This window comes from Bos mutus, chromosome 7 (assembly GCF_027580195.1).
Source record: "Bos mutus isolate GX-2022 chromosome 7, NWIPB_WYAK_1.1, whole genome shotgun sequence".
NCBI lineage: Eukaryota > Metazoa > Chordata > Mammalia > Artiodactyla > Bovidae > Bos > Bos mutus.
The window spans coordinates 59119239-59140078 of record NC_091623.1 but is presented as its reverse complement, the minus strand read 5'-3'; the positions used below and the strand labels follow the sequence as shown (position 1 = coordinate 59140078).

At 49.6% G+C, this 20840-nt stretch overlaps 2 protein-coding genes across 4 annotated transcripts in view; one reads left to right on the top strand and one right to left on the bottom strand.

Moving 5' to 3' along the window:
* Positions 1-292: 292 nt before the first annotated feature.
* On the bottom strand, positions 293-19329 carry ARRDC5 (arrestin domain containing 5). 2 transcript variants are annotated; one of them, XM_070373879.1, is made up of 4 exons: positions 19195-19329; positions 14276-14750; positions 12484-12692; positions 293-1787 (listed from the first exon to the last, which is right to left on the bottom strand). In XM_070373879.1, the coding sequence occupies exons 2-4, from the start codon at positions 14601-14603 to the stop codon at positions 1251-1253; spliced, it is 1074 nt and encodes a 357-aa protein (XP_070229980.1). In that variant the 5' UTR covers positions 14604-14750; positions 19195-19329; the 3' UTR covers positions 293-1250. The 2 variants fall into 2 exon arrangements, with proteins under 2 accessions (XP_070229980.1, XP_005909072.2); XM_005909010.3 differs by lacking the exon at positions 19195-19329 and having other exon boundaries at positions 14276-17435.
* The window catches only part of UHRF1 (ubiquitin like with PHD and ring finger domains 1), a 34063-nt gene continuing 30750 nt past the window's right edge, over positions 17528-20840 (top strand). The window contains exons 1-2 of one of the 2 annotated variants that reach the window (XM_070373877.1): positions 17528-17996; positions 19304-19470. In XM_070373877.1, the coding sequence (XP_070229978.1) occupies positions 17618-17996; positions 19304-19470 (546 nt within the window). In that variant the 5' untranslated portion in view covers positions 17528-17617. Of the gene's footprint in view, positions 17997-18455; positions 18649-19303; positions 19471-20840 lie in introns of those variants that run through there. The other variant, XM_070373878.1, reaches the window with a different exon arrangement.

Below are 20840 nucleotides of genomic sequence, written 5' to 3'. Positions count from 1 at the left end.
TCATGGCCTGATTTGTGTGCGGTGTCTTTTAGTTGCTTGGGGAATCCCATCCCAGATGAAATTCAGGATGCTCAGTTAAACTGGCATATCAGATACATGACGAGTGATTCACGAATGATTTTTAAAAAGCATCAGGAGACCCCAAATATGGTGGGGAATATACTTATGCTAAAACAATTATTCTTCTGAAATTCAAGTTTAATTAACCCAGATGTCCTGGATTTTTATTCTCAGGAAGAACAGAGTGAGGGACCAGGTTAGGAGTTGCGAGACCCAGGTGCAGGTGGCCCAGACGAAGGGCGGGAGCCAGGTGGAGGCAGAGGGGAGAGAAATAGGGGGTCCCGGGGGCAGGTTGGAGAAGTGCCTCTGTAGTTTGGTGATGGATGTGATGTGGGTGGATGAACCTAGAAGACTTGGGCTTTTACCCTGAGTGATGTGGGGGAGCCCCAGGGGAGCAGCTGCGAGGAGAGGAGGGATGTGACATGGGTAAGAGGCTCACAGACCCAACCTGTGGACTCAGCAACCATCTGTCCCCAGGCATGGCCCCAGCCTGGGTCTCTGTCCCGTGGCACTGCTGACGTTTGGAGCCGGGTCATTCGCTATGGGCCTCCGTGGTGGCTCAGATGGTAAAGAATCTGCCTGCAAACCTGGGGAGACCCAGGTTTGATCCCTGGGTTGGGAAGATCCTCTGGAGAAGGGAAAGGCAATCCACTCCAGTATTCTTACCTGGAAGATTCCATGGGCAGAGAGCCTGGCGGGCTACAGTTCATGGGATTGCAAAGAGTTGGACACGACTGAGCGACTACACACATCCTCCATGGGGGGCTGTCCTGGGCACTGTGGAGCAGCATCCCTGGCCACCACCCAGTGGATGCCAGGAGCACACGCTGCTCCTTCCAGTCGGGACAACCAATACAACCAGACTTTGCCAATATCCTCTGGAGGGCAGGGTCACTCCCACTAGGGGATCCCTCATCTAGGTAGTGTAAGAGTAAGCAAGGAGATGGGCCTGGGGTGCTAACCGGGGCAAATCCTGGAAGGTTCTGTCAGGCTGGAAGGCTTTGGCCTCTCCTGTCATTTACAGATCTTTCTTGGGATGGGAGAAGTGGATGCCTGCACGGCTGGAGCTTGGTGAGGTTTGGGTCACATGCTGCCCACAGGCAGACTCATCCAAAGGCCATTTGTGCGTGGTGAAGGAAAGATCTACCTTAGAGTCTGATAAAACTTTTAATATTTAGACGTTTGGGCATTTAATTCTGTTGATCTGGGCTCATGGGTAACGCTGCCCTGGTCCGGCAGCCTGCAGCAGTCTGGTTTGAGTCCACGGGGTTGCTGGTGATAATGATGGGCACCTTGGCCTTGACGCTGGTCAGGGTCCAGGGCAGGTGGACGGTGCTGACCAGCTCGTACTGGGTGTTCATGATCTCACTGTCCTGTGAGCCACTACCACTCACGGACAGCACGGGCGGGAGGTGGAAAGTGCTGACAATCTTGGTGGTGTTGAAGGCCGTGATGTGGGTGTTGGCCTCCTGCCTGAGCAGCTCACTGCTATCCACCCTGGAGCGGCGCTCCGCATTGGGCGTGAAGCCCTCGTAGTGCACGTGGGCATACAGGGCGAAGATGACCGTCTTAATGCACTTGCTGGTCTGGTTGTTGATTTCGGTGGTGAAAATGACCCTCTCCCCCGGCGTGAAGGTATTCTTTTCCATCTGGATCTGCAGGCAGATGGTGCCCTGGCTGCAGCAGTTGTAAGACACCTTCTTCTCAGCCTCCACGAACAGAGGGTTCTAGAAGTGGGAGTGGGGAGGGACAACTGTGAGGAATTGAGGCCACAAGGTCTGTTTGCTCACTTAACAGTCCACCTGGTCTTGAGTCTTTGGGACTCTCCAAAGCCCTTGGAACCCTCCTACATTGATGGTGGAAATGTTAACTGGTGCAGCCACTATGGGAAAACAGTATGGAGGTTCCTTAGAAAACTAAAAATAGAATATGAACTAGCAATCCCACTCCTGGGACTCTAGCCGGACAAAACTCTAATTCAGAAAGATACATGTGCCTCTACGTTCATAGCAACAATGTTTACAACAGCCAAGACATGGAAACAACCTAAATGTCCATGGATCGATGAATGGACAAAGAAGATGTGGAACATATACACAGTGGAATATTACTCAGCCACAAAAAAGGATGAAATAAAGGCCATTTGCAGCGACAAGTACGCAATTAGAGATTACCATACTAAGCAAAGCAAGTCAGAAAGAGGAAGACAAATACCAACTGATGTCACTTATATGTGGAGTCTAAAATACAGCACAAAAAAAAAAAAAAGAAAAAAAATACAGCACAAGTGAACCTATCTACAAAGCAGAAAGAGACTCATAGACTGTGGCTGCCAAGCGGGAGGGGGAGGAGTGGATTGGGAGTTTGAGGTTGGTAGATAAAAGCTATTAAATTTAGAGTAGATAAACAACAAGGTCCTAACATTATAGAACGGGCAATATATTCAATATCCTGTGATAAACCATAATGGAAAAGAATATTTAAAGAAAGAATGTATGTATGTGTATGGACTTCCCTGGTGGCTCAGTGGTAAAGAATTCCCCTGCCGATGGAGGAGATAGGGTTTTGATCCCTGGGTCAGGAAGGTCCCCTGGAGAAGGAAATGTCAACCCACTCCAGTATCGTTGCCAGGGAAACAGTCCATGGGGTAGCAAAGAGATGGACATGACTTAATGACTAACCAACAACAGTATGTGTGTATAACTGAGTCACTTTGCTGTACAGTGGAAATTGGCACACAGTTGTAAATCAACTATACTATACTTCAATTTAGAAAAATAAACAATCAAAGCCCTTTTCCATTCTGAGTGACAATGTCCTTGTCTGTAACATAAACCTAAGAAATTCATAAGACCTTGGTTTTATCTCTACATCCGTAACTCACTTGTTGTGTGACGTTGAACCAGTGCCTTGACTTCTCTGAACCCTAGTTTTCTGGAAGACAGGGAATGTCTTATAGTCAATAGCCCAAGACCTAGGGCTTACTCAAGTAGTTCAGACTTAAGGAAAAAATATTATGGGCTCTGTATCATGAAAACTGTAGAACTGAAATTATGTAACATGTTTAAATAAAAACTTCAAAATGCTGTCTGTATCAACCGGTTAGCTGCTGGATTGCAAATAAATTCATATATACATTATATTTAATGTGTGGCTTGAGTAACATTTTACTCTTTTTTAGGGCTTCCCTGGTGGCTCAGATGGTAAAGAATCCACCTACAAGAGACCCAGGTTCAATCTTTGGGTTGGGAAGATCCCGTGGAGGAGGAAACGGCAACTCACTCCAGTACTCTTGCCTGGAGAATTCTATGGACAGAGGAGCCTGGTGGGCTACAGTTCATGGGGTCGAAAAGAGTGGAACATGACTGAGCAGATGAACACTTTGGGTAACACTTTACTTTTTATGAGTGGATATTACTTAAAAAGATTTGAGGGAATTCCCTGGCAGTCCAATGGCTAGGACTCAGGACTTTTACTGCCAGGGCCCAGGTTCCATCCCTGGTCAGGGAACTAAGATCTTGCAAGCCTTGCAGTGTAACAAAAATTTTTTTAATTAAAAATAAGTAAAATTAAAAAGATCTGATGCGATGTGGGGTGTGCTTACAATGAGTTACTCTCCAGTTTTGCTGGCTTCCCGTGTCTTCTTCTAGATGAAATCAATACTTTTACAAATATGTGTGTATGCATGTGTGTTTGTGTGTCTGTGTGGCATTTGTTATTCTCATGCAGATGTTTGCATTGTTTAGAAATACATTTATTTGTGGTTGAATTATACAGTAGTGTTTTACATATTTGAATGCTTTGTATAAATTAATCCTCATATGTTTTCCAGCAACTTGCCTTCCTAGCCTAACATTCTGTGTTTTGAAAGGCATTCATGTTGGCGGCTGTCATTCTGATTCATTCATTTTCACAACGGCAACGAAGTGTGTTGCAAAATAGCTTATTCACCCATCCCCCCTCCACGATGGACATTTATATTGTTGTTATGTCTTTGATATCATAAAAGAGCTAGAAGGAGCATGGTGAAGACACTTCTTGGGCTTACATACCAGAAAGAGTTGCTCTGTGCTGTGCTTAGCTGCTCACTCGTGTTCGACTCTTGGCAACCCCTTGGACTGCAGCCTGGAAGGCTCCTCTGTCCATGGGATTCTCCAGGCAGGAATACTGGAGTGGGTCGCCATGCCCTCCTCAAGGGGATCTTCCAAAACCAGGGATCGAACTCAGATCTTCCACATCGCAGGTGGATTCTTTACCGTCTGAGCCACCAGGGAAGCCCAAGAATACTTGAGAAGGTAGCCTATCCCTTCTCCAGGGAATCTCCCTGACCCAGGAGTTGAGATGAGATACAGATGGCCAATAGGCACAGGAAAAAATGCTCAATGCTGCTGATCATCAGAAATGCAAATCACAGTCCCAGTCAGATAGCACTTCACACCCGTCAGAATGGCCACCATCAAAAAGTCTACAAATAGCAGACATTGATGGGGATGTGGAGAAAAGGAGCCCTCGTACATTGTTGGTGGGAATGTAAATTGGTGCAGCCACTATAGAGAACAGTATGGAGGTTCCTCAAAAAACTAACAACAGAGCTACCAGATGATCCAGTCACTCCACTCCTGGGTATATATCCAGAGAAAACAAAAACTCCCCTGGTGGTGCAATGGTTGAGATTCTATGCTTTCACTGCAGGGGATGCGGCTTCGATCCCTGGCCAGGGAACTACCGTCTCACACAGCGCATGGTGCAGCTGAAAAAAATGTTGATTGGACCCTCTGAACTGATTTTTTGGTTATTTCTAGTCTACTTATGCTATGCTATCGTTTTGTTTTATATAAAACAAAAATGTTGTAAGCCATCAAATTAATTTTTTTCTGCTACATTCTATCCTATTTTACTTATTTAATACTATTATTTTCCGTCCTACACATTGATTTTATAAAAACAAAGTTTGTTGCAACCCAGCAAATTTTATATTTTCCTACCTCTTCTATTCTGTTCTTTAATTTTAAAAAATAAATGGCAGCCCAACAAATGGATTTTTTCTGACATTTTCTATTCTACTTATTTTATTCTCTGTATTGTTTTCTTTTTTAATATTTTTTTAATTAGAGGACAACTGCTTTACAATATTGTGATGGTTTTTGCCATACATCAACATGAATCGGCATTAGCTGTACATATGTCCCCCTTCTCTTGAACTCTGGTCCCACCTCTTTCCCCCTCTCACCCCTCTGGGTTGTCACAGAGCCCTGGCTTTGGGTTCCCTGCCTCATACATTAAACCTCACAACGGCTATCTATTTTCCATATGGTAATGTATTTTGGAAGAGGGTGTTTGCTATGACCAGTGCGTTCTCTTGGCAAAATCTATTAGCCTTTGCCCTGAGAAAGAGTCGGACACGACTGAGTGGCTGAACTGAACTGAACTGAATGTATTTTGTGAGTTGCAAACGTTGTTCATATAAAATAGGAAAATAGTATCCTTTAGTACTGTTTTCAGAAAACAACATTTGCAACCTACAAAGTTGATATTTTTAAAAAAACATTTTTTTATTTTGGGCTTGCCTGCTCTTTCATTTTGTAGAAATATGCCTTGCAACTTGCTAAATGGATTTCATACCCCACTAAAGGATCATGACCGAAGGACCGTGTTCTAGATCCAATACCCTTTGTCTCAGAGACCTTAGGCTGACCCCTGACCCCTTCAGCCTCACCTCCTGCCCTCTGCCTCTGGCCCCTGCCTATCTTCAGACTTCCCATGCTTTTGCTCCTCTTGGAAGGCTAATTGCAGGCCATTTCATTCTAAGCTCCTCTAGTCTTATTCGAAAATTCGTTGCATGCGTTAGGACCCTACAGGTGTGAAAGGACTGGCTGCCCTAACTCAAGACTAAGCCAGCAGTTCTGTCCTGGTCCTGAAGGAGGTGCCAAGAGACATCAGTGGTGGCCAAGGGGAGATTCCCATGCCAGGCCAAGTGGGGTGACCCAAGAACCCAGAATTCCAAGAATGTTAGGTTACTAACTCAACATTGATCTTCCGTACCTGGCAGTTTTTCCCGATCTCCCTCTTTCTTTGGCATATGTGAAACTTTGGGAGGATTCTTTCATTCAAGCAGTATGATTTTATCAACTTGGTGCCAAGTTCAAGGAAAACCCACAGCAGTGAAGACCAGTCCAGTCCCTACTCTGATTGGAAAGATGGATATAAACATGGTACACTTTTTTTTTTTTAATGGTACATTTTTTAAGTTCTTTTTTTTTTAATGTGGACCATTTTTAGAGGTTTATTGAATTTGTTACAGTATCTCTTCTGTTTTATGTTTTTTTTTTTTTTTTTCCTGGCTGCAAGACATGTGGGATCTTAGCTTCCCGACCAGGGATCGAACCTGCACCCCCTGCTTTTGGAAGGCGAAGTCTCAACCGCCAGACCGCCAGGGAAGTCCTTTAATGGTAGGTTTCGGATTAAGATAAGTTATGAGGCTATGGCAAGGGGCTAAGGTAAAGGGAGACTCCCTCAGACTTGGTTAGGAGAGAGATGTCTTGGGGATAAGTGCTGTACTCAACGGGACTGCTTGTTGCAAGACAATGGGTCATGTCTTTCAAAATTCTAAAGGTACACAGGGTGTAGAAAAATCGAAACCCTTGTACATGGCTGGTGGGAATGTAAAATGAAGCGGCCACTGTGGAAAAGAGTCTGATTGCTCCTCAGAAGGTAAGATGTAGAATTACCATCTGCCCCAGCAATTCCACTCCTAGATGGCTACCTGAGAGAAATGAAAATACATCCACGTAAACACGTGGACACCTATGTTAGCAGCAGCATGGTCCCTAATAGCCAAGACATGGAAACAACCCGATGTCCATCAAGTGATGAAGAGATATATAAAAGGTGGTGCATCCATGCCACAGAAAGACGATTCACCCTTAAAAAGGAAGAAAGCACTGACACACACACTACAATGTGGATGAACTTTTAAAAAGAAATTAAAAAAAAATTTTTTTTTCAGCTGCACCCCATGGCAGTTGGGACTTTAGTTCCCTGACCAGGGATTTAACCCATACCCCCTGCATTGGAAGGTAGAATCGTAACCACTGGACCCCCAGGGAAGTCCCTGGATGAACCTTGAAAACACTATGTTCAAATAAGCCAGATACAAAAAGGCCACATAGTGTCTGATTCCATTTATTAAAACAGGAAGTGTCCAGAACAGACAAATCCCCGGAGACAGAGAGTGAATGTAGTGGTGGCTGAGGGAGGGGAAAGGGAGGTTTGAGGGGAACAGGTAAGGGATGCAAGACTTCTTTGGTTGGTGTTCAGTCCCTCAGTCGTGTCTGACTTTTTGCAACGCCATAGACTGCTGCACACCAGGCTTCCCTGTCCTTCACTATCTTCCAGATCTTGCTCAAACCCATGTCCACTGAGTCGGTGATGCCATCCAACCATCTTAGCCTCTATCGACCCTTTCTCCTCCTGCCTTCAATCTTTCCCAGCATCAGGGTCTTTTCCAAAGAGTCAGCTCTTCGCATCAGGTGGCCCAAGTATTGGAGCTTCAGCTTCAACGTCAGTCCTTCCAATGAATATTCAGGGTTGGTTTCCTTTAGGATTGACTGGTTTGATCTCCTTGCTGTCCAAGAGACTCTCGAGTCTTCTGCAGCACCACAGTTTGGAAGCATCAGTTCTTCAGCACTCAGCCTTCTTTTTATGGTGGGGGAGGGGAGGCATTAAAGTGTTCTAACACGGACAGTGGTGATGGCTGTACAATTCTGTGAATGCATGAAAAGCCATGGATTTGGACACTTCAAAGGTAAGAATAATAAGGTATGTGAATTGTATCTCAATCAAGATGTTAAAAAAAAGTGGAAGAAAAATTTTGCTTCCCTCCCCCCCGACCCCCGCCGCCTCCCCTCCCAGGAGGCAGCCAGCAGCGGTCTGTTGCCAGTTTCTCTGGTCTCTGGAAAGAGACAGTTTGTTACACCTGCAAGGAAGTTCTGTGCATTTCTTATTTTTACCACCAACGGTGCAGGTTAGACACGCTGTTCTGAACTTTGCTTTCTGTGTCCAGCCCAGTAAGGAGGAGGTGCTGATACCGAGAGCTGCCTCATTCTTTTGTCTCTGGCTGTGTCTTGCTCTCTCTCTCTCTTTGCTCTATCTATAGAGTTGACCTTTGACAGTGAACTGTTACTTTAATTCCTTTTGCAACAAACATTTAAGTGGTTACCAGTTGCTGGCCTCCCAGGCAATGCATGGAAAGGTCTATCACACAAATGAAATGACAGTGGTAGGAGAATTTTCTAGAAGGGAAATGAAATGGCTGGGGCAAAGTGCGTGTTCCTTTTTCGTTTGGATAGATATGGCTAAATTGCCTTCTGTGGGGGTTGTGGCAGTTCGTCCGGCCATCATCGAAGCAGGTGACTGAAGATGTAGTTTCCGAGAAGGATCTAAAGGAGGAAGGGGAGGGGTTGGAAGGTCCTATCGCAGGGTTTGGGGCAGCGGGCACACAACATGCAAAGGACCTGGGGCAGGAAGGTGTTGGAGGAACAGCGAGGAGGCCCGCGTGGCTGGAGCAGAGTGAGAGGGGGAGAGAGGGAGGACGGGGAGGGCCGGGAGAGGACGGGGCAGGTTGTGCAGGGCCTTGTGAGCCAGGGGGAGGTCATGGGCTCTTACTCCGAGGGAGGTGGGAGCCCTGGAAGACAGAGGAGGGTCATCACCTGGTTCCTTTCAGCTGGTCTGAGAAGGACAGACTGTGGGGGTCAGGTCTCTGCCCCTGCTTGGACCAGAGTAGTAGTAGCCTCTGCCCTGGTCCACCAGCTCCTGCCCTCACCCTGCCCTCGCGAATCCGATTAAAACAGTAAGAAATGCAAAAAAAAGCAAAATGGCTGTCTGGGGAGGCCTTACAAATAGCTGTGAAAAGAAGAGAAGCAAAAAGCAAAGGAGAAAAGGAATGAAATAAGCATCTGAATGCGGAGTTCCAAAGAATAGCAAGAAGAGATAAGAAAGCCTTCCTCAGCGATCAGTGCAAAGAAATAGAGGAAAACGACAGAATGGGAAAGACTAGAGATCTCTTCAAGAAAATTAGAGACACCAAAGGAACATCTCATGCAAAGATGGGCTCGATAAAGCACAGAAATGGTATGGACCTAACAGAGGGAGAAGATATTAAGAAGAGGTGGCAAGAATACACAGAAGAACTGTACAAAAAAGATCTTCATGACCAAGATAATCACGATGGTGTGATCACTCACCTAGAGCCAGACATCCTGGAATGTGAAGTCAAGTGGGCCTTAGAAAGCATCACTATGAACAAAGCTAGTGGAGGTGATGGAATTCCAGTGGAGCTATTCCAAATCCTGAAAGATGATGCTGTGAAAGTGCTGCACTCAATATGCCAGCAAATTTGGAAAACTCAGCAGTGGCACAGGACTGGAAAAGGTCAGTTTCCATTCCAATCCCAAAGAAAGGCAATGCCAAAGAATGCTCAAACTACCACACAATTGCACTCATCTCACACGCTAGTAAAGTAATGCTCAAAATTCTCAAGCCAGTCTTCAGCAATATGTGAACTGCGAACTTACAGATGTTCAAGCTGGTTTTAGAAAAGGCAGAGGAACCAGAGATCAAATTGCCAACATCAGCTGGATCATCGAAAAAGCAAGAGAGTTCCAGAAAAACATCTATTTCTGCTTTATTGACTATGCCAAAGCCTTTGACTGTGTGGATCACAATCAACTGTGGAAAATTCTGGAAGAGATGGGAATACCAGACCACCTGACCTGCCTCTTGAGAAACCTATATGCAGGTCAGGAAGCAACAGTTAGAACTGGACATGGAACAACAGACTGATTCCAAATAGGGAAAGGAGTACGTCAAGGCTGTATATTGTCACCCTGCTTATTTAACTTATATGCAGAGTATGTCATGAGAAATGCTGGGCTGGAAGAAGCACAAGCTGTAATCAAGATTGCTGGGAAGAAATATCAATAACCTCAGATATGCAGATGACACCACTCTTATGGCAGAAAGTGAAGAAGAACTAAAAAGCCTCTCAATGAAAGTGAAAGAGGAGAGTGAAAAAGTTGGCTTAAAGCTCAACATTCAGAAAACGAAGATCATGGCATCCGGTCCCATCACTTCATGGCAAATAGATAGGGAAACAGTGTCAGACTTTATTTTTCTGGGCTCCAAAATCACTGCAGATGGTGACTGCAGCCATGAAATTAAAAGATGCTTACTCCTTGGAAGAAAAGTTATGACCAACCTAGATAGCATATTCAAAAGCAGAGACATTACTTTGCCAACAAAGGTCCGTCTAGTCAAGGGTATGGTTTTTCCAGTGGTCATGTATGGATGTGAGAGTTGGACTGTGAAGAAAGCTGAGCGCCGAAGAATTGATGCTTTTGAACTGTGGTGTTGGAGAAGACTCTTGAGAGTCCCTTGGACTGCAAGGAGATCCAACCAGTCCATTCTGAAGGAGATCAGCCCTGGGATTTCTTTGGAAGGACTGATGCTAAAGCTGAAACTCCAGTACTTTGGCCACCTCATGCGAAGAGTTGACTCATTGGAAAAGACCCTGATGCTAGGAGGGATTGGGGGCAGGAGGAGAAGGGGACGACAGAGGATGAGATGGCTGGATGGCATCACTGACTTGATGGACATGAGTTTGAGTGAACTCCGGGAGTTGGTGATGGACAGGGAGGCCTGGCATGCTGCAATTCATGGGGTCGCAAAGAGTCGGACACGACTGAGTGACTGAACTGAACTGAGTAGTTGAAAAAACACAATATTTTCATAGTCTCAAAATGTATCTGCAATAACTCCCTTTGTTGCTGTAGTAGCAATTTGGGCTCTTCCCATGCACCAGGAGTCCTCTATGTGTACTCATCGTGCTGGGTGCTTCATGACCCTCACGATCAAGGAAAGTGTTGTTTTCATTATACCCATCATACAGATCAGGATAATTGAGGTTCTAGGAGGTGCTGTTAATTGCCCAAGGGCATTTGCTAATGAAGCATCCAGCAGCAGAGACCTCAATCCAGGTCTGGCCCCACACCAGCATTTTGCTCCAATTTCTCTTTTGTGCACCCTGCACTCTAGATTAGCTCTCAAGGGAGGGCCAGAGTCTGGTCAAGGTCACCCAGAAAGCAGGTGGCCAAACTGGCCTTGAGCTCAGATCTGCTCACCTCTGATCCACCCCTCTAAGCATCTACCTGCCCTGGAATCCTCCTCCTCTGAGGTTGGCCAGAGTAGAGATGATTGCCTACTACACAGGTAAGACTACACCTGGGACTTCTCTGGTGGGCCAGTGGTTAAGAATCTGTGCTTCCAATGCAGGGGGCTGGGGTTCAATCCCTGGTTGGGGAACTAAGATCCCACCAAGATACCTCAAGTTCACAAAAAAACAAAACATAAAACAGAAACAGTATTATAACAAATTCAATAAAGAATTTTTAAATGGTCTACATAAAAAAAAAAAATCTTAAAAATAAAAGGACCGATGGGGCATAAATATTTTGAGGCTTCCCTGGACACCAGTGCCGAGCACCATTCCAGGCCCTGAAGCTGCAGGAAGTTCACTGGCTGCTCCTCCTGAGACCTAGGGGACAGGCACCCTCTCTGTGTCCAAGTGACAGATGAGGAAATAGCACAGAGAGGCCACATCACTTGCAGAGGGTTACACAGTAGGTAGGTGGGGACACTGGGATTTTAACTTAGACCTTGAGAGCTAAAATGCCGGCACTCTCAGCCATCATGCTCTGATGACAAAGGAGCCCCCAGGGAGGTGAAGTGACTTTGGCCAACGGAACTCCACCCTCCTTCACTTCCGCCTCTGCACCTGGCCTCTGGAAGCCATACAGAAAACTCCTCGGCTCAGGTGACCGACGCTACCAGACCCTTCCTTCCCTGGTTGGAGGGCACCCCTTGCTGTGTTTCTTGGTGGGGAGAGGGTACCATATCCATTATCCGTTCCCAGAGAGTCACTGAGCACCTGGGACAGTCAGTCAGGGGGTCAGAGCGGGGCATCTGCTCACTCTTGACCTACCTACCCTGGGGTCAAGGACATTCAGGGGCCAGGTCGTTCTCTGTGAGGGGCACTGTGGGGTGTTGAGTAGCTTCCCTGGCCCCCACCCCCTTGATGGCACTCATCCCCCTCCCCAGTTGCAATAACCACACATGTCATCAGACATCATTGCTCAGTGTCCCCTGCAGCAACAGAATCACCTCGGTTGAGAGCCACTGGCTTAGTTCCTGCCCTGGTTTCTGATTCCCCTTTCTGCAAAACTCCTGAGCTGGAGGAATGGGCAACACCTTCCCTTCTTTTTCCGGGTTGGGGCCTTCCCTATCTCCTGGCTGCTCCTGCCCCATCCCCTACCTCTGGGGAACTTTGAGGCCAAGCCCTACCCCTGCTCCCCCTTGCTCCCCTCTTACCTGCAATGATTTTTCTGAGTGGAAAATCGAGGAAGTGCCTTGAACCATCAAGTATATTTTCTTCTTGGCTAGAATGTGCTCCCGACCCATGCAGGAGGCCTGCACGAAGTAAAAGATGTTGCCGATTTTGCTGGTGAAGGTGGAAGGGAGCCTGGGAGGTAAGTTGAAATGGAAATCAAAGGTGTGGCTGCCTGCACTTAACCAATTATCTGAAAGCAAAACACACCAATGCCATCAGAAGGTTCTAGAATCTCCCCCCCACCCTTCTCTTTATTGTTTTGGCAGTTAGCTTTTTCTGGATCTGGCCTCTCTGTCCCTGAGCTAGCTCTTGAGTTTTAGGGATCGAAAAAGCCAAGGCTCATAAATATTAGACCTCAGTTGGGCTGGAGATGGAAGCTCTGGGTGAGTGGTGGTCACCCCAAACTACCCACTGGGACTTGCTCACCACTGCTCTGGGCCTGGGAAACTGGAGGTCTGGCCTGCAGGTTCAATCACACATTTATTCAACAAACACATCTTGGGGCCCGAGGCAGGCAAATGTCCCTGCCCTGGCAGAGGCTGGCCTTCACTGCACAGCATACAGCAGATTGACTGAGTGATGACGGTGGACCGCCCTCTCATACCGCCCTCTCATCTCTGTGACCTCCCTGGTTTATTTTTTCTTACATTTCCCCCAAACCCTCTTATGAGGGTGTCTTCCCAGTCTGACGGCAACCCCAGGGATGCCAGGGACCTTTTCTGTTTTCTTTGCTGCTGCATCCTTGGTACCTGGCATGGTTGTTGTGCACAGTAGGTGCTTAATACATGTTTGTTTGTGGCGTAAATGAATTGAGGCTGATGCTCCTGAGGGGAAACGATGCTTCCCTTGGAAATGGAGAAGGGTGTTACCCGATGCTGTGGGGGTTGAGGAGCTGAAGAACTGTTTTAGTTGAAAGAACTAACAGCTATTCAGCACTTACTATATAACCCCTGCTATTCTGAGCCTGAGACATGCCATTAAATCATCAAGTCCTCAACACAATCTCAGGAGGCAGGACTTCTTTCTGTTCCCGTTTTCCAGGTGGGTTAACTGAGACAGAGAGAGGCAGCCTGATTGTTGAGTATTAAGGTCCAGCGGTATCTGGATGGGTTTCCCTGGTGGCTCAGATGGTAAAGAATCTGCCTGTAATGCGGGAGACCTGGTTTCGATCCCTGGGTCAGGAAGTCCCCTGGAGAAGGGAATGGCTACCCACTCCAGTATTCTTGCCTTGGAAGTCCCATGGACAGAGGAGCCTAGTGGGCTAAAGTCCATGGGATCACAAAGAGTTGGACAAGACTGAGCAACTAATGCACAAACAATATCTGGGTATCTGCAAGTCAGGGACCCCTTCCATCACTAGATCTGAGCTCCATAGTCTTTTGGTGACCTTCCCCAGCTACCCTATCTAAATTTTTTTTTTTAAATCTGAAATGAAACTTTGTTCAACCAAGCATTTGCCAAGCGTTCTGATTGACCGTGGACTACCCAGAAACACTCATTTTGGAAAGGACCTATAGTTCCCTGGCAGCCCAGGCTCCCTGAAGTCTGTCCAGACTTTAGATCTGAATCTGGCAGAGCTGGGGGCTCATCAGTGCTTCCCTCGAGGATCTCTCCTAATCCTCTCCCTCCTTTCTCTTTTCCTGTGATCACAGGAGCCGGGCCTCTGCCCATTTCTCATATCCCTGGGGGTTTGTTGATTGACTGACAGATGTGTTTATCTTCCAGACCCTCGTTCCTATTCTGGCTAACGTTGGCAGTCATACCAGTCCTTACCCTCCACTGGGAATGTCTTTGTCTTGTGCACGTAGTCAGCCTTGTTGTTGCAAATAACTTCTCGGCTATAATCGCGGGACGCCCCAGTTTCTTCATTCCACTCCACGTAACCTCTTCCCACGAGCTCCACCTTCACGATGGGGTCCACCAGGGTGCTGTTCAGAGTTAGGACCACCTGTCCTTCGATGATGCAGCCGGCCAGGTAGACTGCATCCTTGGGCAGCACTAATTCGATCGACTTCACCACAGACATGGGGGGTTGGGGTGACGGAGAAACATCCTTTCCCCTCCCCCATGTCACAGAGATCCTCGGCCGCAGTGAGGTCATCTGTCTGTGACATCAGCCAGCCAGGGTTCCGGGAAGGGGTTCCTAGTGGCCAGGATTGGTGGGGGCAAGGTTGTTGGGGGTGGGTGGCAGTTTGGGAATCCCAAATGCCTCACTGGCTGATGAAATGGTAGCTTGACCTCTTTTTTTCTAGGAAATAACAAACAAACAAGAAAACCACAAGATAGCAATATTCCTGGCAGACAGGGAGCACCTGTCATCTTGCCAGATGTCTGGGGCCTGGGTGGGAAGAATTCTCCCAGGCTCTCTGGTGAGACATGCATCATAAGCTTCATTTACAGGTGGAGAGGGGATGAGCCCAGGGGTATCTTCTGCCCCATCGGATGGCCCCCAGATGTGGCTTGTGCACCCTCCTCAGGGTTCACACATGGATGCTGGGTCCTATGAAGATAATCATTTTCAATTTTTTTTTTTGGCTACAATGTGCAGCTTGTGGGATCTTAGTTCCCTGGCCAGGGATTGAACCTGTGAGCTCAGCAGTGACAGTGTGGAGTCTTAACCACTGAATTGCCAGGAAAGTCCCAATCATTTTCTCTTTAATAGCTCTCTATTTCTATTAATGTGTATTAGAAGGAAGATGATAGCGACAGCTAGGACATGGGATTTGCTGTGTCTTGGAGATGCTCAGAACGCTGTGGGCTCCATGTGATCGTGGATACCATCACAAAGCACCATCTCCCCGCACAACTGATGGCTGTCTTTCCTCCTGCTTCTCCACTGCACAAGAAGTCCCTATAGGGTGGGACTTGGTTTGCTGGACCCAGGGCCTGGTGCAGACAAGGGAGGGCAATTAAAGTCTGTTCAATGACTTAATGATTGTCAAGTGCATATCAATTTGTAAAAGGGAAACTGAAGCCATTTGCACCCGCATGGTGCCTGATCTGCACGTGGACCTGTGTCTAAGTAGGAGGGACAGCAAAATAGAAGAAGCTTTAGGAAGTGTCTGTTCTCCAGGCTCTGGCAGGCCTCATGACTATGTCATATCTTGCTGTATTTGATGTGATGTCTTTTGCGGACATCAACATTTTGCTTTTCCAACTGGTTGGTAAGCTTCTTTTAAAGATGCTTGGCATAGTTTCTTGTTCATGGTTGTTAATTAACCCAAGCAACCCCTCTGACTTTCTTGAAATGAGTAGAGAGATTGGGTGGGGCCCCTCATCACCACTGCTCAAGGTCTTTTCTGCAGGGAAAACCAGACACCTCTTTCTGTGTTGCTTAACTTCAGATATCCAAGGAGGCTGGACTGTGTGCCCTGCACCAAATGTACACAAGAAATATAGGGTCTATTTCTTTTTCAGCCATGCTGAATTTTGACAACAGCAGGCACAAAGAGAGGCTATGCTCTTGCCAGGAATGGGCTGGGTTCTGTCAGAGATGTTGTCAGTATGGAAGACCTCATCTGCCACACAAGGTTGGGGAGGCCTGGCTACCTGCTCACGTCTGCAACATGGTTGCCACATAGCTGAAGGCTTAGTTCCGATAAACGCGATCAGTTATGTTGGTGAAGTCCTGAAGGTGAAGGAAAATTAATAGGAGCATCTTGACTTTGTGACTGGAGTGTATTCCTATGGCTGCTGTAACAAATGTCCACAAATTCCATGCTTTCAAACAAGACAACTGAGTTCTCTTACAGTTCTGGAGGTCCGAAGCGTGAAATGGAGCTAAAGTCAAGGTGTTGGCAGGATTACGTTCTAGAATTCTAGGAAAGAATTTGTCCCTTGTCGTTTCCAGTTTCTAGAGGTTTCCCATATCCTTCGCCTTTTGCTTTCATCATTCCATCCTCTATTTCCATTCTCACTTCTCTGACTTGATCCTCTCGCCACTCTTTTTCATTTACTAGGACCCTAGGACACTAGGCCAGCCCAAATAATCTGGGATAATCTCCCCATCTGACAATCTTTAGTTTAATCCCATCTGCCAAGTCCCTTTTGCCATGGAAGGTATGATATTCACAGACCCCAGGGATTAAGATGTGGACGTCTTTGGGGGCCATTCATCTGTCTACCGCTGGGACAAATAAAAGCAGAAACACCAGGGCCAAGATAGAAGGAACTCTATGTGTGGCCAGAGAAACCTTGTGAAGACACACATTGGAGCTCATCTGTTTCCAGCTCACAGCCCTCCCACTCTATCCACCGCTCTCCAGAGAAAGACCAAAGTCCTCCTGGTGGCCTGTGAGGTCTTACATGACACCCCTGTGACCTCATCCGCTCCCATCCGCCCTCCCTTTCACTGCATCTGCCCGGCTCTCTGTCCATCTCTAAGCCTTTTCCGGCCTCTGCATTTGCTCTTTCCGCCTCGATCCCTCTGTCCTCGGTTTCTCATCTCAGATCTCAGCTCAAATGTCATCTGCCCAGAGAGGCCCACCTCTCCACCTCAACCAGAGTGCCTCCTCTCCCCGCCCGCCCACATGGCTGCTGGTCACTCTCCAGTTCTTGTCCTGTCTTCATGGCACGTGTGGTATCTGAAATGATTTGCTTTATTGATTCATTTCTTGCTGGTCTCCCCAGATAAGAATTTAACCTCTCGGAGACCACCAACAGGGTGGGCCTTGCCCACTTTTGGGCCCCCAGCTCTGAACACCCTGTTCAGGCATTTTGTAGGTGCCCAGAATGGGTCACTGTGTGCCCGCCAGGACTGGTCAGAGCAGAGCAGGCAGGGCGGAGGGGGGAGGGCAGCCCTGCCCGCCTGGACAGCCAGGAGAAGGCGGGAAAACGAGGCGGGAAAAACCAGCAAACAAGCCCTGCGGGTGGGTAGGGTGGGGGCGCTGGAGGGCCCTGGCGCAAGGAAACCGAGCTGGGGCGATCAGGCCTGTCATCGGGGTGCAGGTCTCCTGGGGGGATACCCCCAAATTCTCCTGCATAATTTAGACACCGATTCCGGTCTTCCTGCCCAACTGGTCAGTGAATGCCTGGTAAGAGGGGCTGAAGGAACAGACTTAGGAGGTCAGGGGTGTCTACCCTGGGGGTGATCCTTAGGTCTCATGGAGAGCACCCATGATGAGGGGGCCCAGGTCCCGCCACCGGCCCCGTTGCACGCTGGGCGAGCCCAGCAGAGCGCGCAGGGCTGGGCGGGGCCGTGGCCCGCTGGGCAGAGGTGGGGGGGTGGACAGAGGCGGGGGCGCCCCCCACCCCCTTTCTCGCTTCCCGCCACTGAGGCGGCCAATCACCAGGCAGGCACCCGCCCCCGGCGCGGCCTCCTGTGGCCCCGCAACTCCCAAACGCCAAGTTTTCGCGGGAAAAAAATCAGAGCAGCTGGCAGCGCAGCGGGCAGTGGTGGCCGTCCGGGCGCTCGGGATCGCACGCACGTCTGCGCAGGGTCCTGGCCACACACGCGGCTCCTCTGCCATCCTCAGAAGGGCCAGCGCGCAAGCAGGCGAGTGGATCGTGAGCGGTCAGGCCGTTTGGGGTGCCAGCCCGGGCCAGGGCGCGGACGGGGGGAGGCGGGCCGGACTCGGCGCACCGGGCGCCTTGACTTTGCAAAACTTTCCGGGACGCTCTGCCAGCACGGGAGTACATTTCCCCCGCGCCAGGGCTACCCTACACGCGGTCTCCGGCTTTGCCCCCCACCCTGCCGGCCCTTAGAAGTCGCCCCGGAAACCCAGGCTGTGGCAGGGGCGAGCGGAACATCCCAGGCGCCCCGCGGGGGTCGCGCCGGCTCGGTGGGGGAGGGCCCGGTGAGCCGCGGGGGAGGATGTCAGGCTCCGCGCCTGCGCGCGGGGCGCCCCGCGATTCAATTGTCGCGCCCGAGCCCGATTTCGCGCGCCCTTAGTTCCCCGGGCGCATCTGGGCCAATGAGGAGCGAGCGGGGCGGGGCGGCCGACCGCGGTGGAGCCAATCAGTGAGGCGGCTCAAGTGAAGGGGGCGGGACCTGGCGCGCGGGCCCTTTGGCCGTCCCGGCGGTGGGGGTGGGCGTGGGCTCGCTGGCGTGGCCCGCGCGGGCGAGCGAGAGAACAAGAGGGGCTACGGGGCCGTGCGTCTGGGTCCGGGAAACGCAGGCTGGAGCTCCGGGCGGCCGTGGGGCAGAAGTGAGTAGCGCTGCCCACGCAGGGGTGGCCGGGACGGGGCGGCCGGTTGCCATGGCCACAGCGGGGACCGCCGCGTCGCGCAAGCGCGCGCGCGCGGGGGTGGGGTGCGGTGGGGGTCCGCGGGCACCCGGAGTCCCGAGCTCCCGGGTCTCGAGTGGGTTCCTTCCCCTTCGGTCCTACTTAGTTGAGTTCCCTGGGACTTCGTAAGTTCCAACCCGAGCGGGACTTTTGGGTTTCCCTCTCGCGTCAGTGTTCATCCAGGGAATGAATGAATGAATGAATGAATGAACAAACTCGGCCCGTTTGACTGTGTGCCCCTTTTCCTCTGAATCCTGGTGTTTTTTTTTCCCCCCTGTGAAAGGCAGGGTTCGTTGACTGAGTGAGTAGCCCAAGGTGCCTTTTACTCTCCCCTAATTTCCCGTCCCTCCTCAATCCTCCACCAGTGCAACTCATTAATGCATTATCTCTTAATTCAGGGCCTGGGGCCTGGGCCAGCTGTGGCACGCTATAGGGAATAAGGGGCTGGGAGGGCATTCCAAGAGTTACCTGATGTCCACAGTCTGGACAATAGCAAGGATGACCCGAATATGGCATGGCCATGGTGGTGGTATTGACGGCAGAACTGACCAGGGGTCTCGCTCCCTTATCCTCGCAGCACCAGCAGGCACCATGTGGATCCAGGTTCGCACCATGGATGGGAAGGTAGCCCACACCGTGGACTCCTTGTCCAGGCTGACCAAGGTGGAGGAGCTGAGAAAGAAGATCCAGGAGCTATTCCACGTGGAGCCAGGCCTGCAGAGGCTTTTCTACCGGGGCAAGCAGGTAAACTCGCTCTGCAGGCTGCCCGCCTGCCTGCCCACCACCTTTGTTCTTGCCTCATCCAGGCAGGGCACACACACTCTTCCCCCCCCACCCCGCCCCCCGCCCCCACCTCGTCCGGTCTGCTTCTCCACAGAAACCTCCAGTGCCTGAGCGAGGAACAAAGGCTCGACTCCTAGACTGACACTCCAGGCGGGCAGCCGGGCACTCGAATCTGTTTCGTTTGGAGGTCTTTTAAATTCCCAGCCCTCCCCTTTGTGGACGCTCCCCTCAAAATAATTTAGAAAAAAGAGGTTGGAGGTGGCCGTTGGAGGGCTGATGAATTTCAAGGAAGAGCCTGGAATCAATACTCAGACACCGGAAAGGAAGAGACCAGATTTTTCTTTGAAACACACACCAAGGGTCTATGGTCAGTCAGCACCTTACTGTTTTCCGACCCCCATGGGGTTTTCTAGAAATTGGGATCAGCTTATTCAGAGTCAGAGACGGTGCTTGTTAATCAGGAATTTCCGCCACTCCTGGGCCTCCTCTCTGGCGGAGGCGGTGGGGCTGCCCCTGAACGGGGTTTGTGCTTTGCGTGGGCTCAGCTGGCCCTGTTTCCTTTCTTCGAGATTCCCCACCACAGCTCCCGTAGCCCTTGAAAATGCCCCCCACCCCTTGGCTTTATCAGCTGCCCACTTTGGAGACACTTTCTCCAGTGACACCCCTGGGAGTTTTCATTCTTGTTGGTGTCTTCAGAGGGGACGGTAGGCCAGGCTATATTGAGGTGTTGCTGAGTGGGAGAAGATGGTCCCACGGAAAGTGTCCTTCCTGTCTGCTGGGGCCACCCTGGAAGGCGAGTGGCCTGTAGGGACCTCGGCGACCTCGGTATAGAGACTACCCAGGATTAAAAGTGTTCCTTTGGGCTCTGACTTTGTTGTTGTCAGGTCTTAAACTGGGTGCTGCCGCCATCTGCTGTCTAAATTGAAAAATAGATGCTGTCTGCCTGGCCAGGAGTTTTTTTTTTTTTTTTTTTTTTTTTTAGGGGCTGGGAGGATCCTGCCTGCCTCCTGGAAATGAGACCTGATGATTAATTTCTTGGGCTCAAGGCGCCCTCTGAGACCTCTCGCCTCCTTCCTGTGGGAGATATGAGGACTTGAATGTCTTAACAATCTGAGTTAACGCGCCCCGCCTGGGAAAGGGAAGCTGGGGAACTCACTCACTGTGGTCACGTGCGCTGTGCGGCTGGAGAAAAGGCAGGGCTGGGAGTGGCGCTCCCCTGGGATGCAGTCTGGGGAGCGGAGCCTCTTTCCTGCCTCCTCCAACAGAGGCTCATTTTTGGGGACGTCCATACTGATTTCAGTTTGCCCCCCAGTCTTTGTGTTCAGCAAAGG

Excerpts from the sequence above, each read along its gene's own strand:
- ARRDC5 (XM_070373879.1), bottom strand. The coding sequence starts at position 14,603 with ATGACCTCACTGCGGCCGAGGATCTCTGTGACATGGGGGAGGGGAAAG. Across the intron at positions 12,693-14,275 it reads AAAGACATTCCCAGTGGAGG|ATAATTGGTTAAGTGCAGGC; the intron begins GTAAGGACTGGT and ends TTTTGCTTTCAG. Across the intron at positions 1,788-12,483 it reads ACTCAGAAAAATCATTGCAG|AACCCTCTGTTCGTGGAGGC; the intron begins GTAAGAGGGGAG and ends TCCCACTTCTAG.